General features: G+C 30.6%; 2 protein-coding genes across 2 annotated transcripts; both read right to left on the reverse strand.

Moving 5' to 3' along the window:
- Positions 1-5095: 5095 nt before the first annotated feature.
- LOC132759122 (zinc finger protein 492-like) lies at positions 5096-6391 on the reverse strand. The gene is made up of 2 exons (XM_060750844.1): positions 6019-6391; positions 5096-5802 (listed from the first exon to the last, which is right to left on the reverse strand). Exons 1-2 carry the CDS (start codon positions 6389-6391, stop codon positions 5096-5098), a joined length of 1080 nt encoding a protein of 359 aa, XP_060606827.1.
- Positions 6392-9577: 3186 nt separating this feature from the next.
- Positions 9578-18077, reverse strand: LOC132759123 (fibropellin-1-like). Its single transcript, XM_060750846.1, has 7 exons — positions 18066-18077; positions 15572-15700; positions 13421-13512; positions 12750-12872; positions 12134-12555; positions 11192-11294; positions 9578-10560 (listed from the first exon to the last, which is right to left on the reverse strand). The coding sequence occupies exons 1-7, from the start codon at positions 18075-18077 to the stop codon at positions 10413-10415; spliced, it is 1029 nt and encodes a 342-aa protein (XP_060606829.1). The 3' UTR covers positions 9578-10412.
- Positions 18078-19552: the final 1475 nt, after the last annotated feature.

A 19552-nucleotide genomic window follows, 5' to 3' on the forward strand; every position in this document is an offset into this window, starting at 1 on the left:
TCAGAGTAGTGATCTATCTATCTACCTATTATTATAATTACAATAATTATTATTATAATTATTATTATCATTATTATTATTATTATTATTATTATTATTATTATTATTATTATTAAAGTGATGAATAATTTTTTCATTGCCAAGTTGAGCAGAATCTACTATAAATTTCAAACGATTGGGCATAATGTCACTTAAATCGTTAGGCAAAAGAAAATGGTCAATGTATGAATTTATCGATTATTAGGAGAAAAAAGTAAAGATGTACATGTTAATTAAAATTCGGAAGAATTTTATTAATTATGTGAGTTTAACTGATTAATACCCTAATATTAGACATGTTTGGATGTAAGCACAAAGTTATACTTTTTATTAGATGGATTTGATAGTAAATCGTACTACATGTACTTGCTTTATCTATAGAACATGAAAAATGGTAGCTTTTGTATTAGTATTTTCTCAAGTCCCCTTTGTGCGCAAGCGCGTTTGTGTGTGTGTGGGAGTGGGGGGGGGGGGTAGTTGGGGAAAAAGGTTTTTAACCCTTGCCGCCGTAATAGAATTATATGAGCAATTAACCAACGAGATAATTTCGTCAATCGATAGTCAGTCCTTGGCAGTACACATGTGTAATCTGCCTTGTGCCCTGTTTTAATATCTTAATTAACATAAATTATTCAAATGTCAATAATGTTAGTTATTTTATTATCAATCAACGGTTGTTTAGATTAGTAATAAAAATTGTGGGGTTATGTCCACTCTATCAAATCAAAGACGTGGGGTTTTGTCCACTCTATAAAATATTGAGGTGTGAGGGTTTGACGTGTGGGGTTTTTGTCCGTCTTCCGGTACTGCTATGTGTTATTTCTTCCCGTGACAAATTTTTCAGAGTCTTTCTTATTTCGGTCTCAAAAATGACTTCTTTTTTATAAAACAATTATACAAATTCTTCAAAAAAAGTTTTAAAAAAGATAAACACGAGTCAAATTGAAAGAGTTTATTTTTTCTTAACATATCACATGTTTGTTTAAAATACTGAAGATTGAAGATTCTTTTGAAACAAAATCTTACTTGATCTCATAAGGTCACAATGATCAAGTACAGATAGTTCATTTTGAAGATAAGACACGCGCTAACTGTTGAAATACACTTAACTTGTCGTGAGCTTACACTTTATTTTTAAATACCAAATAGTGACAAATCAACAAAATAAGACTCATGCTAAATTTTGTATTTTCTAATGATTAAAAAAAGTTATTATTAGGAAATGAACAGTCTTAACTACAAAAAGTACGTTAAAGCAACGCGTAATTTAAGTAAAATTTGGAACGCAAACACGAATGACGTAAAGATAACCATTAAGATTGCTTAATCAAAGAAAATGGCTATTTGTGTATTGTTTGGTGCCCTACTAGGGTCCTGTGTGTTGGAATTTTGTCGGTGCTGCATTCTGAGAACATGGCTTTGTCTAGTTAATCTTTGTGCTCATATTTTGTTAGATATTTTATGCCCTTTTGTGCGCTGATCAGATCGTATAATCGGACAAAATCTATCAAAATCATTGAAGTCTCCAATAGATTATATTCACTAAATTAGTTTAAACGATACAACAAATCCATTTCTAGTCCATATGGAGTGGTCTTAATTTTACATCGCTTATAACATTAATATAAAATTGGCTTATTTTGTTGTTGTTGTTGTTGTTGTTGTTGTTGTTGTTGTTGATGATGATGGTGAATCTGAGAGAAAATACATTAAGACAACCACAATAAGTAATTATAACAGATAATAGCAAGTACAAGTTTAACGTTTATTTAGCAAAAGCATTTGCCATTGGTCATTAACAATGTGTCATTATGGCAAAGACATTACTTATCAAATTTCAGTTAATTAAATATGAAAAAGATTTTTGACTGTCATATTTAATAATTATTTGCATACTGTAATGATATGCTAACATTTAAGAAATGTTGTCCCCAAGCAATACTTAATATTAAAACAAGTCACTGTTAAAGTTTTTTTTTTATTTAACGTATGCGTCATGAAACAGTTTAAACAAGAAGAGATAAAATGATCACATGGTACACATGAAATTATTTATAAAAGTAACAAGGAGATCGTACATAAAGAGTTTGTACATATAACACAGTTCAAACTGTAAGGAAATATTTTTTGTGTGAACTTCATGTAGAAGATATAAAGTTTTAAACACTTTTAACATTGTCGATGTAAAGCTTATAAATTAAGAAAGTATTTAATATATTGTGAACACAATAGCGTTAACGTCGTGACATGTATGTAATAAGGGTTTTTAAAATTTAATTGAAAGACCCTGATGTAATGTACGTGGTTGTTTTGCATTCATTTTTAGTGGACGTTTGAAATGACGATTTTCATTGGATAATCGAGACGTTTATTCACAGCACATTACATATAATTAAACAATGCAAATAACCGTTTATTTCAAAGTTCATAAAATATTTGCATGCTTCGGCTTTAAATGTTTTTGTTGAACTTTGTACTAAGCATCTTGAACTAAGCATCTTGAGCTTACTATTATTCTGGGAAATAAAGATATCCCATGAAAATCGAAACTAAGTAGCTTAAAATCACAGAGTCGATTTTATAGGGATAATGGAAAGTGGAATATGTTCTCACGCCCAATAGCACCGTTTTAAAGCACTATTTATTCTATGCATATGAAGTATTGAAAATAATGATTCCGAAAATCTAAGAACTATAAAGCTTGCAATCGTTTTAACTAATGGACCCATTTCTTGTTGATAAAATGTTGATGCATTGGTTGTTGTTTCGTCGAACGTTGTTTTTTCCTCGTTTGTCTTTATTGTTGGTTTTCTCTTTAGGCACATTTTGATCATGTCGAATGAGTCTTTTATCTCGGCTTGAACTCCTACAATATATTTTATTTCGTATTATGTAATGTATCACCACTGAAATATGTTTCCTATGTGTTCTTTTGTTAAGTCCTCATAGTGAATCCTTTTTTTTAAATGTTTGGAGAGGCCAATCCTCTGTGAAGAAGAGTTGAATAACAATATATGAACCAGTCACCGCAGTAGTTAACCATTAATGTAAATGATTGTGTGTATGTGGAATAAGTTGCTGGGGAATTATTGGCTTTCAGCAAAAACATTTTTAATTGACCATTTACATTATATAATTATGGCAAGGCAAAGACAATACTTATTTAGTTACTGAAACACTTCAGCAGAAACAATATTTGACCATGTTTATCTATTTAGTATACACCAAACTTGTATGATAATGAATATGTACTAGATTTAAGCCTGACATTTCCTCACTTATTTAATCAAGGCATACATAACGTCATGCATTATGGTTATTATACATCTACCAATACCATCTACCATCACATTTTGAAAATGATCAACAACTTGGCAAGTGAACAATTGAAAAAGGTTTATCGCAGTGACTTCCCTTACGCGGGTGAATTACTTATTTATCTCGTGACAATTAATTTGAAGCCATGTCATTCTTGATTGCTTTGTGTACGATGACTGGCGATAATCATTATTTGATGAAGCTAAAACGGTAGATAACGCATTTGTTCAAATGTCTTTGATTTAAACATATTTTATTGCCAAAAATAAGACATATACATACATGTAGACAGTTACAATACAATGACATGACATATTTGGCAAAAGGGTTGACCCACAAGTTCTCTCAACATAAGCAACGGGTCTTCCCTGAAAATGTCAAATGTCTTAAATATTACTGTTCACTAAAACTGAAATGATACGTTATTGTGCCAAAACCTGTTTTAACATTCTGCAACGTTGTCTTTTATTTTCTTGTTAATAATGCCATTATAATTGCTTTAAACATGATAATGTATTTTTACCTAGGTTACCTTACTTTTAATATTTTGTTTATTTACATTGTAATTTAACTATTTAATTTTAGTCTAACTGTAATAGGTCTTAAATATGTTTATCATTGATATAATAATGTCTCATGAAATTCTGAAAACTATCTAATTTAAGTCTAACTGTAATATGTCTTGAATATGTTTATCATTGATATAATAATGTCTCTTGAAATTCTTAAATAGAATTTTCGTATGCAGATTTTATGTGAATATTGTTATGAAATTTGAAACTAATCTTTTACTAGAAGAGTATTCTTTTAGGATGGTAAATCTGGACAATATTTCTAAGCTGGTTAAAATGTTTATGTTAACTTTTACTCATTTTTGTTGTAAAACAATTGAGTCATCAACAGTCCAGAATATTGGCAGTGACAGCTCAGTTATTTTTAGATTATGATATACCTCATCCAAATTTGGAAAGGTCGCGCAGACAAAGGTCGCGCAAAAGGAAAGGTCGCGCAAAAGGAAAGGTCGCGCAGAATCACAACTAATACTGCAGCTGCTGCTGATTATGATGATGATAATGCTGATGATGCTGATGATTATAATATTGATGATGATGATGCTGGTGAAGATGATGATGATGACAATGATGGTGGTGGTTGTGATGATGATGCTGATGATGATGATAATGATGATTATGATGATTAAAATGACGATGATGATGCTGGTGATGATGATGATGATAATGCTGATGATGCTGATGATTATAATGATGATGATGATGATGATGCTGGTGGTGATGATGATGATGATGATGATGATGATGATAATGATGGTGGTGGTGGTAATGATGATGATGCTGATGATGATGATGATGATGATTTGTTACATACATCTCATTTAAACTTTTGCTGCCCTGACTGTATTTTTACAAGATATAATTTTGATAGAGAAAATGATTTTTCACTGACATTCCACATTTTTTCTTCTCTCTCATGTGAAAAAAAAAAACAAATGACATTGAGGTTACTTCCCTTCTTTGTGTATTCGTACGAGAGAAATTCCATTAGGAAATGGTTTTCGCCTGATTGATTCGCGTGTATTAACAAATGTTTTTTTTAAGTTTATTACTATGAGATTTTTTTCTCACATATTTCGTATTTATAATTCTTCTCTCATGTGAGCACTGTCTTATGAGTTTAAAAATCCCTTTTAATAAAGTTCTTTATCAAATAATTTAAAAGTTTAATTCCTCTCTCCTGTGTGCACTTCCATATGATATCTAAGAGTACCCTTACGAGCAAATGCTTTGTCACATATTTCGCATTTAAAGTTCTTTTCTCCTGTGTGCACAACCATATGAGTTTTAAGAGTTTTTTTATTAGCATATGCTTTGTCACATATTTTGCTTTCATAATTATACGCTCCTAAATGTACTACTTTTATATGAGATTTAAGAGTACCCTTTAGAGCAAATGCTCTGTCACATAATTCACATTTAAATTTCTTCTCCCCCGTGTGCACAACCATATGATATCTAAGATTACTTTTGCGAGCAAATGCTTTGTCACATATTTCACATTTATAATTCTTCTCTCCTATGTGCACTGTCATATGACTTTTAAGTTTACCTTTATCTGCAAATGCTTTGTCACATATTTCGCATTTATATCTCTTCTCTCCTAAATGTACTTCTATATGAGTTTTTAAAGTAACTTTATGAGCAAATTCTTTGTCACATATTCCGCATTTATAATTCTTCTCTCCTGTGTGCACTGTCATATGACTTTTAAGTTTACCTTTATCTGCAAATGCTTTGTCACATATTCCACATTTATAATTCTTCTGTTTCTTCTGTCCTAAATGTATTTCTATATGTGATTTAAGAATATATTTCTGAGCAAATGCTTCGTCACATATTTCACATTTAAATTTTATCTCTCCTGTGTGCACTGTAATATGTGTTTTCAGATTGCTATTGTGAGCAAAGGCTTTGTCACATATTTCACATTTATAATTCTTCTCTCCAGTGTGTACTGCCATATGTGATTTCAGATTGCCAATGCGAGCAAATGCTTTGTCACATATTCCACATTTATAATTCTTCTCTCCTGTGTGCACTGTCATATGTGTTTTCAGATTGCTATTGTGAGCAAATGCTTTGTCACATATTTCACATTTATAATTCTTCTCTCCAGTGTGTACTGCCATATGTGATTTCAGATGGCCATTGCGAGCAAATGCTTTGTCACATATTTCACATTTATAATTCTTCTCTCCTGTGTGCACTGTCATGTGAGTTTTTAGAGTGCCTTTATGAGAAAAGGCTTTGTCACATATTTCACATTTATTTTTTACCCCTCCTATGTGACTAATCATGTGAGTTCTAAAAGCACTTTTATCTTCAAATGCTTTGTCACATTGCTCGCATTTATAATTCTTCTCTCCTGTGTGTATTGCCATATGCCTTTTTAGTAAATTGTTTTGTGAGAACAGTTCATAACAAATATCGCATTGAATTATTTTACCACCAGTATGCATTTTCGTGTGCCTAATTAAGTAAGTTCTGTTTGCAGTTTTGTGTTCTCAGACATCACATTTTGATAACTGCTTTTGTTCTATACTGCTGGTCATGTTTCTGTTTGACAATACAGTTCTTGAATCCTGTAAGATAAACAAGTAAATTTTTATCCCCTTTGTATGTCCAGTATTGTTACTGAAATTTTAAGTATGGTCCCAGCTTTCAATTATTGTAACGTAAATGTCAAAACTAGCTCCATATTTCGAATGATGATTATTATACTGATGACATTCCTATTTTATATAAAGGATTATCGGAGAATTGTACTATAAATTTGTCTGTTAAAATACACTACATTGTGATAAAGTACACAGAATTAAAGACTGTTAAGTGAAGAAATTAAGAATTTTTTCTTTGGAGAAATAGTAAAATTTAAATATCAATGAAAGAATAATTTACAAACGTCATTACAAATATATTTTATAAACAATATACACATGATATAACCTTGTTACTTTTCTAATTTTCCCATACGTAGTACACAGGGCCGAAGTTTGGTTGTAAAACAGATGAGATAAATAATAATATATTATATATATTTACCGTGTTCATATGATGCAACTATTTTAATGTAATGTCAAAGTTCTTAGTCGCGTTTTATAGAACACGCAGTTACTGAAACAAAGGGACATGTGAAAATTCTTACCGGATATATGCAATTACATTAATTTGTTAATTCCTGACAATTTATTTTGACACATGGAAGTATTCTATTCATGAGCTCGATATGCCCTATAACCTATCTCAATTAAATTAACAAATTAGTGCATTACAATAAGAAGAACACATGTCAATGCTTATGATTAGGTCTATTGTTTACTTAAATAAAAGGTCAGAGTAGTGATCTAGCTATCTACCTATTATTATAATTATAACCATTATTATTATGATTACTATTATTATCATCATCATCATCATTATTATTATTATTATTATTATTATTATTATTATTATTATTATTATTATTATTATTATTATTATTATTATTATTATTATTATTATTATTATATTATCATTATTATTATTATTACATTATTAAAGTGATGAATAATTTTTTTCATTGTCAAGTTGAGCAGAATCTACTATAAATTTCAAACGATTGGGCATAATGTCACTTAAATCGTTAGGCAAAAGTAAATGAGAAAAAAGATCTACATGTTAATTAAAATTCGGAAGAATTTTACTAATTATATGAGTTTAACTGATTAATACCCTAATATTAGACATGTTTAATATAGGCACACATGTGAAATCTGCCTTGTGCCCGGCTCTTAATATCTTAATTAACATAAATTATTTAAAATGGCAATAATGTTAGTTATTTTATTATCAATCAACGGTTTTTTAGATTAGTAATAAAGATTGTGGGGTTATGTCCACTCTATAAAATCAAAGACGTAGGGTTTTGTCCACTCTATAAAATTTTGAGGTGTGAGGTTTTGACGTGTGGGGTTTTGTCCGTCTTCCGGTACTGCTATGTGTTATTTCTTCCCGTGACAAATTTTTCAGAGTCTTTCTTATTTCGGTCTCAAAAATGACTTCTTTTTTATAAAACAATTATACAAATTCTTCAAAAAAAGTTTTAAAAAAGATAAACACGAGTCAAATTGAAAGAGTTTATTTTTTCTTAACATATCACATGTTTGTTTAAAATACTGAAGATTGAACAAAATCTTACTTAATCTCATAAGGTCACAATGATCAAGTACAGATAGTTCATTTTGAAGATAAGACACGCGCTAACTGTTGAAATACACTTAACTTGTCGTGAGCTTACACTTTATTTTTAAATACCAAATAGTGACAAATCAACAAAATAAGACTCATGCTAAATTTTGTATTTTCTAATGATTAAAAAAAGTTATTATAAGGGAATGAACAGTCTTAACTACAAAAGTACGTTAAAGCAACGCGTAATTTAAGTAAAATTTGGAACGCAAACACGAATGACGTAACTTTAGATAACCAATAAGATTGCTTAATAAAGAAAATGGGTATTTGTGTATTGTTTGGTGCCCTACTGGGGTCCTGTGTGTTGGAATTTTGTCGGGTGCTGCATTCTGAGAACATTGCTTTGTCTAGGTAATCTTTGTGCTCATATTTTGTTAGATATTTTATGCCCTATTGTGCGCTGATCAGATCGTATCATCGGACAAAATCTATCAAAATCATTGAAGTCTCCAATAGATTATATTCACTAAATTAGGTCAAACGATACAACAAATCCATTTCTAGTCCATATGAAGTGGTCTTAATTTTACATCGCTTATGCCCTATAAAGAATGCTTTTGTTTTTGTAGTTGTTGCTGTTGTTGTTGTTGTTGTTGTTGTTGTTGTTGTTGAATCTGACAGAAAATACATTAAGAAACATAATAGGAAATTATAACAGATAATATTAAGTACAAGTTTAACCCTTTCACTGCCATAGGGACGGCTTAAGCCGTCCCTGTTATTTTCGGCGTATTTGCCATATGGACGGCTTTAGCCGTTTCTATAAAAATAATAGTTATAATAATAAATTAATAATAATAATAAATATAAAGAAAATTATACCATCGACAATGATTATTATTATACTAACAGATTTGGAAACATATATAATTATTATAATACTAATAACAAATAATAATAATTATATTAATTAAATAATATAGTAATTTCTTAGAAAAATCCTCTGGAAATAGGTGAACAATAAAACAATAACCCTCTGGCAGGGAAAGGGTTAATGTTTATTTAGCAAAAGCATTTGCCATTGGCCATTTACAATGTGTCATTATGGCAAAGACATTACTTATCAAATTTCCTGAAACAGTTAATTAAACATGAAAAAGGTTTTTATGGTGGCATATTTCTGCCACCAGATAACCTGATAACTTACTTGTTAATTAAAAGGTTAACTTGTTACGTAACTAGTTAACCTGATAACTTACTAGTGAATTAAGAGGTTAACTAGTTACGTAACTAGTTAACCTGATAACTAACTAGTTAATTAAAAGATTTACTAGTTACGTAACTAGTTAACCTGATAACTAACTAGTTAATTAAAAGATTAACTAGTTACGTAACTAGTTAACCCCTTAATTAACTAGTTAGTTATATGGTTATCTGATGGCAGAAATATGCCACCATAGTTTTTGACTGTAATATTTAATAAGTATTTGCATACTGCAATGATAAGCTAACATTTAGAAATGTTGTCCCCAAGCAATACTTAATATTAAAACAAGTCACTGTTAAAGTTTTTTTTTTATTTAACGTATGCGTCATGAAACAGTTTAAACAAGAAGAGATAAAATGATCACATGGTACACATGAAATTATTTATAAAAGTAACAAGGAGATCGTACATAAAGAGTTTGTACATATAACACAGTTCAAACTGTAAGGAAATATTTTTTGTGTGAACTTCATGTAGAAGATATAAAGTTTTAAACACTTTTAACATTGTCGATGTAAAACTTATAAATTAAGAAAGTATTTAATATATTGTGAACACAATAGCGTTAACGTCGTGACATGTATGTAATAAGGGTTTTTAAAATTTAATTGAAAGACCCTGATGTAATGTACGTGGTTGTTTTGCATTCATTTTAGTGGACGTTTGAAATGACGATTTTCATTGGATAATCGAGACGTTTATTCACAGCACATTACATATAATTAAACAATGCAAATACCGTTTATTTCAAAGTTCATAAAATATTTGCATGCTTCGGCTTTAAAAGTTTTTGTTGAACTTTGTACTAAGCATCTTGAACTAAGCATCGGCGCTTACTATTATTCTGGGAAATAAAGATATCCCATGAAATCGAAATTAAGTAGCTTAAAATCACAGAGTCGATTTTATAGGGGATAATGGAAAGTGGAATATGTCTCACGCCCAATAGCACCGTTTTAAGCACTATTTATTCCTATGCATATGAAGTATTGAAAATAATGATTCCGAAAATCTAAGAACTATAAAGCTTGCAATCGTTTTAACTAATGGACCCATTTCTTGTTGATAAAATGTTGATGCATTGGTTGTTGTTTCGTCGAACGTTGTTTTTCCTCGTTGTCTTTATTGTTGGTTTTCTCTTTAGGCACATTTTGATCATGTCGAATGAGTCTTTTATCTCGGCTTGAACTCCTACAATATATTTTATTTCGTATTATGTAATGTATCACCACTGAAATATGTTCCTATGTTCTTTTTGTTAAGTCCTCATAGTGAATCCTTTTTTTTAAATGTTTGGAGAGGCCAATCCTCTGTGAAGAAGAGTTGAATACAATATATGAACCAGTCACCGCAGTAGTTTAACCATTAATGTAAATGATTGTGTGTATGTGAAATAAGTTGCTGAGGAATTATTGGCTTTCAGCAAAAACATTTCTCATTGACCATTTACAGTATATAATTATGGCAAGGCAAAGACAATACTTATTTAGTTACTGAAACACTTCAGCAGAAACAATATTTGACCATGTTTATCTATTTAGTATACACCAAACTTGTATGATAATGAATATGTAACAGATTTAAGCCTGGCATTTCCTTACTAATTAAATCAAAGCATACATACAGTCATGCATTATGGTTATTATACATCTACCAATACTATCTACCATCGCATTCAAAAATGATCGACAACTTGGCAAGTGAACAATTGAAAAAGGTTTATCGCAGTGACTTCCCTTACGCGGGTGAATTACTTATTTATCTCGTGACAGTTGATTTGAAGCAATTGCTACGAAAAGTATGTGTTTAAAAAAACTATTACCATCTGTATTTTAGAATTCCAATCCATGTTACAATGCTGCACAGCATTAGTATCGAACCAAGCACGGCTCCGATGATGATATGCATTTTTGTAGTGTCTTTACCTGCTTTCAGAAAGAAAGAAAAAACAGTAACAAGTAAATATTTGTATCATAAAGTTTTAATTAGCCTACATCCGCGCAGTCTGATCGGGATCCATGCTGTTCGCTATCAGTTTCTCTACTTGTAATAGGGTTTGTAAGTGAACAGCATGGATCCTGATCAGACTGCGCGGATGCGCAGGCTGGTCTGGATCCATGCTGGTCGCAAACACATTACGTTGGTTTTGTCGTGACACGGCTCATATTACATTGACATTTAACCATGACATACATACTACAACTTCACCTCATGAGTAAAAACATCCGTGGCTGTATGGTAAATGTTGCTTACTTCTAACAACTTGCCAGTCACCGCTGTAGGATCGAATCCCGTCAGAAACTTTGAATTCTTTCATGTAAGGAAGCTCTAAAAGTTCAGCATTAGCTAATTTACTGATAAAAACATGTAAATGTTTCAATAAATACATGTTAACCATTACTTTTATAGTAATACGACTGTGATTTCAATGATTTAAAAATCACTCGTAAATATATTTCCTATACTCCATAATGGTCAGTCTGCGGTTGACCCTAAAGGTCGCAGGTTTGAACCATGCCATACCACTAATAATTATAATAATAGTCTTTGAGATAAACCTTAAATCTTAGTACTTTATACTGGACGTATAGAAGTACCAGGAGGGCAATTAATGTACCCATAAAACGTCTTACCCTACTGGGTACAGTCAAAATATGAGCACGCGACAGTAAATACACTAAAAGAGTATAAATCTATAACAAAAATTTTATAGTGTGTGCAAAATGATATCCTTAGTTGTAAAAAAAGAATATTTTCATTTTACCTGACGCACTATTTTGCTTTATTGAACATGAAAATGATCCGGGATTATTTTCACATACATATGTTGAATTGCATGGATTATTTTCGCATTCATTGATATCATTTTCACAATTAGTTCCTTGCCAACCGTTTGGGCATGCGCATTTATATGACGCATGCGCATTCACGCATGTTGAGGAATGTTCGCACAGGTTTCTCGTGCACTCGTCAATATCAGTATCACACTTTGACCCTGTCAATCCTGATAAACAACTGCACAGATAGGAACCAGGCGTATTTGTACACAGCATATTATTCGAGCATGGATTTTGCGTGCATTCGTCGATGTCAACAGAACAATTCCGGCTACTCCATCCGGGTGCACATAAACAGCGAAGTCCTCTCCCTCGCTTTTTGCACACTTCTGTAGGTCGACACATTGAACTAAAGTAACAAATAATATGAAGTTGTAAACATCTTCAAATGGAAACAGCTTGTATTGAAAGTAACATAGGAGGACCTTGCAAAATATCAAATAATTAGTATAGTACTGTGTATGGAATTTCTGTAAATATTCATCAGAACTTACTTTGTTCAATGACAGAGAATACATGTTATAAATAGAAGAATAGACTTACTTGTTTAGACACTGATCTTGACACCATTCCCCCATCCATCCAGGCGTGCAATCTCGAACAGTTGTAGAATTGTCTTTTATATCGCAGTGAATGTTGCCAAACCATCCGTGTAGACAGCTGCATCTAAAAAAATATTATAGGCATTGATGCACACGAGAAATCAGTCAAAAAATGTAAAAAAAAAAAAAAGAGATATGCATGGTGTGCTTTGTAGGAATATAGATTGCATGACGACTTTAAACCAATGGCTTATCACATTTGCCAGTTTTATATTTAATAAACTACTTTTATTGCCATTTTTAGAATGGTCATGTAATCGGCATGCATGTATTTCTAATTAATGCACTTATTACTTCCAAGGTAAAATCTTTATATATAATTATTATATTAGTAAAGTATAATTATAAATATTGTAAAAGTATTATTATTTTGGTTTAAGTGTTTATTATAACTTCGATCCATATATCTAGAAGTAGTGTAAATTGAATCAATTCAATAAGTAGTGCTGACTTTTTTCGGCCGTAAGCTGTGTGATTTCACCTTAACTTCCTTTGAAATAAGATTGAAAGAAGTGAATAAAGACAGGATTTTCATAGGTCGATTTGAAATTTTAAACCGTAAACTGGAAATCTCATTGGTCAATCTAATATCTTTCAAAGTTAATACTTTACCTATAGCTTCCAATTGTGTTACTACAATTACCACGATGCATACAAGGGTTTCCAAGGCTGCATTCATCAAAATCATCGTTACATGTGGCACCCTAAAAACAGATTATAAGCATAGTTTTTCACCGTTTTGAGATACAGCTTCATAATTTTAACATTTTATCCCTAGAATTGCACTTCTTATAGTTGTATTAATAAATGATTGTCAATTTGAATTCTGCTACAGCTGCTTTTATTATTATTCTTATTATTATCGTCATTTATTATTATCGTTATTATAGCTATTATGTTGTTGTTGCTGATGTTGTTGTTGTTGTTGTTGTTGTTGTTGCTGCTGCTGCTGCTGCTTTGTTGTTGTTTATGGTGGTGGTGGTGGTGGTGGTATGCTTTTTATTGGGTTTTTTTTTATTATTATTATTTATTTATCATATTTATCATTTTTCTACCATGACCTTGCGAGATAAAACTACGTGCAGAACATGTATAGAGTTTATTAAATATGTGCTCCTTAAATTGCAAAATTGTGTCGCCGAAAGAATTTTAAGGTGGAATCTAATTTCCAGTTTGGCATCGATAACGCATGTTTGATACACCTTCACAAACATAATAAACGTTTTGACACTTGCTTAATCATGCCTGTCTAGATATAATAATGCATATTTTAAAGAAAAAAACCTATAAAAAGCAATGGAAAAAAATGCATGACACTGTTTGAAATAAGCAATAAAAGGAAATGTTATATATACATTGTTCACCAGTTTTTTGTATAAAGTTATCTTTAAATTAAAACTGAAGATAACAATGTTACAAATTTCACATGAATGCTTAAATATTCCCGGGCATTAGATTACCTTTATATCATCACGAAACTTTAAGGTCAAGGTGATGCTTTGTGACCGAAATCAACTTGTCCACGTTGTAATAATTCTAAAAATATTTTCTCCAGAGTACACAAAAAAAAAGCTGTAGTTAAAACAATTAATGCAACCTTCAAACAAGTGGTAACCATCTTTGACGCCAATTTGGATTTATATTCAACAAACAATACTGAATATTTTTATACATGTATCTGACAACATTTGCTTTACTTCAATTTGTGAACGCCCAATGCTCTTTTAACCCTGAAGTTTTTTTGTTGTTGACGGGACGGAAAATATTTTTTTTGAGATTAATGTTCAATTTGATAAAGGTCTAGACTAATAACTTGTGTGCAAAATTTAAGATGATTGTTCACTACGTTTTTTTGTCTCCAGAAAAGTTACAAGTACTCAAATCGTGAAAAAAATGACCCAAAACTGAAAAGAGTTCCAAACGCTATTCACTTAAATCGGGCTTAGAAAAGCACAAAAATACCATTTTCAATTAATTTACTGGTTATTTTTGAATTATTCTCTGCATTTTTAAGTGTCCCAGCTGATCTATGTCAAACATTCAAATTTTATGTTTTTAGGCGTTTGGACCTCAATGGAGCTCCTTTACTGTCACCTAACTTAGACATAATATTGATAATATATATGAGCCGCGTCACGACAAAACCAACATAGTGCGTTTGCGACCAGCATGGATCAAGACCAGCCTGCGCATCCGCGCAGTCTAATCAGGATCCATGCTGTTCGCTATCAGTTTCTCTATTTGTGAAAGGGTTGGTAAGCGAACAGCATGGATCCTGATCAGATTGCGCGGATGCGCTGGCTGGTCTGGATGCATGCTGGTCGCAAACCCATTATGTTGGTTTTGTCATTGTACGGCTCAATTATGACGTTGATAAATGAGTAAATTATAATGTGGCTAACAGAATGTTAATAGGTTTACGTAAAGCATTTTGTCAAACATTATTTTTCATATAATAATTATACACATGGCACTATTTTCATGGTTTTTTGATTTATCATTTATTGTAGGCAATATACAAGATCTATAAGTATGTTTAATGTTAAGTATGTTTAGTGTTATGTTAAATAACTTAAATAGAAAATTCTATTATATCAAACAAAAAATTTACAGAAATTTGTTTTTTATGGGTTTTTCAAATTTATTTTGGTTTAAAAAATGAAAACTATTACCAAATTAAATCCATTAATAAAATGTTTTATTTTTACCATAATCTTAATTTTAGTAAATTTAATTATAAAATATAATATTATATTTATTTACTACATATCCATCTTGGCACATGCAATACTGACCCGTGTCCGTCTGGCCGGCATTTGCATTGGGGAAGGCATGATAGATTTCCCATTTGTTAAACATTAAAAGTTGGCCTATAGCAACTCCGTATACCACCTATAGTATATTCCAAGAATACAAGTAACTTTCAAAATAGTCTAGATATTTAGTTAAGGTTCATCATAAACAATTATAAACACATTAACAAACTATTATAAACACATTAACATAGATCTTAATCTAAATTGAGATTCTATTATTTTATGACAATATTATTATTATCATTATTATTATTATTATTATTAATGTTATTTTAATTATAATGTATTTTTTTCCAACCGAAAAATATCTATTGTGCGAAACCAAATGTTAATAAATGTGTTTATGTTTGGTTTATTATTGAGTACAGTTATGAATGATTTTCAACAGATTCATTTTACTTATAGAAAAAAATAGTCCTTGCATTGTATTGTATTGTATTGTATTGATCAAGATGTTATAGTTATATTTTGTCAGGTCAAGGGCTTATTAGCCTAAACCAGACCGTTGTTGTTTTGAGATAAATAATTCTTTTTCAGATAATTATAAATAGCATTTGATATAAAATGTTGCACTACTATACGTATTGTATATGATTTATAATTATAAACTCATTTATTTTCCTGTATAATGTGATATTCCCTGCTTTATATTTAAACTGCCAGTGGATCTTTTCAGTCGTACAATAATTATATTTGTAATCCCTTGTACTTAGGTCAATATTCTTCGGTTTCTCCCCGCATACTTTAATTTATCCATATACAAAACATTTAAGAACTGTTAAACGTTTTCCTAATTTTCTTTTTTCTTCTTCAAATTACCTCGAGAATAACGTGCACGAAAAATACCGGAAATAAAAAATTAATTTCATTCAGCCTCCCCATCTCACATTTTCTTTAAATGCAAGTTTTCTATGCAAAAAGAAATATCCTCCTGAAATATGTTTAAATTTATTATCCTCGGTAAAAAAATCGTTGTCTCAGACAAAAGTAAAGTCCAAAAATACACATGCTTTTATGGTAAGATATGCACGTGCATATGGAAAACATTGCTTTTATATCCCGACTTCATGTTGTAAACCCATATGTCAGCTGATACTAATACTTTTATAACTGTTAATGACTAAATAAATAAAGTATTTCATTGAATCCTTTTGAATTTACCATATGAACTGTAAATACTTATCTGCAGTGTATCTACTGGAAAAAATACAACATCATTTTAAGCTTTTAAAGTGAATGTTTTCATTTAAGTATTTGATTTATTTGATACAATTTTAAACTATTAAGGATAGAACAAACATTAATTACGTACTGATATGTCATTTCTATTTTGAACTGATGATAAATCATTTGAAAAAAAAAATGGAACTGACAGACAGACATTTAACTTGTGCTTTTTAAAAGATTTAAATGAAGTTTAAACGGACTGTTTTGAACAATTTTTGATATGACAAAGCAGGGAGTCAGGAAAAAATACATATGCAAGGTCGTACATACGAAATACTGGTAGGACCAATTAATGCATTCGTCGGTATATCTCAATGATTTTTCCAAGATTTCAACTTCATGAATTCGCGATTTCTACAAATTAAATTCATGAGGCTGCAACTGTGAAATATTAAAGCTCATGAAGTTGAAAGAGTGAACTTTAAATGCCTTAAAAAATTGGGGGCGTTAAAAAAAATTCATTGAGATGAAATCGTAAATGTGTTTCCATTTTGGAAAAAGAAAACGTTAAATTCCTGAAGTTTAAATAAAAATTCAATGAAGTTATATCGCAAATTCATAAAATTAACAAACAATGCATTTGCGAAGTTTAAATTTTAAATACGTAAATTAAAAATCATGAATTCACGAAGTTGACATGCCCCAACTGGTCTTCCGTACGTCCATTTAAAATGTTCAAGTTCTTGTTATCACTTTGCCGTCATTATACAATAACAAATGAGTTGACAATTTAAAATGACATTAAATGTTACCACAAAATTAAATGTTTTTGCAATGAAATCATAACAAGGTTAACACTGGTGTCAATTACACGACAGCTGGAGATCAAAACTGGTTGTTCTTGAGTCTTGAATCCCGACAGGGGGTTTGGAGGTAGTTATTCAAGCTAGCTTACGGGAAGTCCGTGGTACTACTCAGGTGCCCGTTCGTGTGTTGGGGATTAATACCTGAAAGGAACACCTGAGCGTCTTCCTCCACAAGAAAGTGGAACGTTCCCCATATGTCATATACTGTGTCGGTGTGACGTTTAAAACTCAAACAAACAGTGTTCTTTGGTTTCATTTGTAATAACTACTTTGATGATTTTGTCATTATAATGTATATTTGTGTAAATGGGCCCAAAGACAATGTATCATTGCTATTTGCCAAATAAATTAAAAATTAATGAAAATTGAATTGCTTATTGATCTTCTACAAGGAAGCGATCTTTTTACCATTTCTCTCATTTTTTAATTCGACATTACTATTTATTTTAAAATTAATCTACCCATAGATATGCACATAGTCATTTATCTTACTTTTTTTTTTTAAGAGCTTGGTGAACACCTTTGTCTGACGCAAGCTATGACGTCATCAGATTGCAATGTTCACTCATTAGAAAGTTATAGGATCCTCAGAAATGTTCGCCATTAGGAGTGTCGGCTCGAAGGTCACCAAAGGGCCCACTTTAGTAAGTTCAGAAATAGTAGATATTATTCGAAAACATGACTGCTGCCTCTGTCTTAATATGTAGTACATGCATATAATACAGTTCATCTTCTCTTATCTTAAGTTTCGAATTATTTCTATTTCCATGCAGCCTCGAATTAGATTCACATATGCTACATCATCTTTAATATGAACAACGGAGTTTTACAACTTGAGGGAATATGGAATTTTTACAACATTAGGAAGAATACGGATATTGTGTTACGATCATTTTGATGCAATATTGTGAGGCTAACTATTAATAAACATGTACAGATAAATGGCTTACATGCCAAAACACATTAAATATAGAAAAACTACAAATATGTTACTTGGTATCAAATCGTAATATCAAAATATTATTACGGATAAAAATGGAAATACTCGATATACTGTACGATGTTGTTATCAGAATAACTATGCATAAACATAGATATATAAAATAGCTGTACGTACCAACTAAAATGATTAAAATTGTATGATTTTTTTGGGACGAAGTCCGTCTGTTATCAGTTTGACTTCCTGTTAAAATTAGCATATATGAAGAATTTCCATTGTACATTTTAAAATTACAAACTAAAATCTGTGAATTTCATTGGTCATTCTAAAATAAAATGTAAAGGATAGTTCTTACCATTCAGAAAATAATTTTATAAGAATAATGTAAGGAATATTTTGCCACTATGAAATAAAATGTAAAGGAATGTTTCAAGGGACATCTTAAATAGAAGTTGTTCCTTACTTTGAAAAATCATTAATATTCAATATTGCTATACTTAATTGTACCATGTTACAAAATGGTATTTTTCTTAGCTACAAGAAATTATTGATCATGTCATTGTTATGGCAAGCATGTGCTAACATTTTTTTTTTTGTTTCGAAAACTTATTAATTAACATAATTTGCATGTTAAACCAGTTTTTATTTCGTCCGATTCTATCCTTTTGAAAAGATAATTCTTCTTTTCTATAGATGTAATAAATATTACAAATGTCATTGCTATACGATTAAACGTATTTGGTAAATTGCGCACCAAAGTATCCATGACCTATTTATTAATGGAAGTTAATGCCAATAAAGCCCGTTACTAGTTTTTTTGAAAGATCCTGCTGTAGCCATGTTTAATAATTTACCAAAATATTTAGATAGGTTTTATTTGATGGTACATGTAAATGCGATAATTTTACGAAAAAAAAATTGATAAAAAAAAATACAGAACTAAGTGATACCGTCG

This window comes from Ruditapes philippinarum, unplaced genomic scaffold (assembly GCF_026571515.1).
Source record: "Ruditapes philippinarum isolate M1 unplaced genomic scaffold, ASM2657151v2 ctg5402_1_1_1_1, whole genome shotgun sequence".
Classification (NCBI taxonomy): Eukaryota; Metazoa; Mollusca; class Bivalvia; order Venerida; family Veneridae; genus Ruditapes; species Ruditapes philippinarum.

Bases quoted from the DNA above. Each gene is read 5' to 3' on its own strand.
- LOC132759122 (XM_060750844.1), bottom strand. From the start codon at position 6,391: ATGCATACTGGTGGTAAAATAATTCAATGCGATATTTGTTATGAACTG. The intron at 5,803-6,018 runs GTGACAAAGCAT...CACATATTACAG, and splicing joins GAATTATAAATGTGAAATAT to TGCACACAGGAGAGATAAAA.
- LOC132759123 (XM_060750846.1), bottom strand. The intron at 12,556-12,749 runs GTAAGTCTATTC...TTGTTACTTTAG, and splicing joins CAAGATCAGTGTCTAAACAA to TTCAATGTGTCGACCTACAG. The intron at 10,561-11,191 runs GTAATAGTTTTT...AATATATTGTAG, and splicing joins GGAATTCTAAAATACAGATG to GAGTTCAAGCCGAGATAAAA.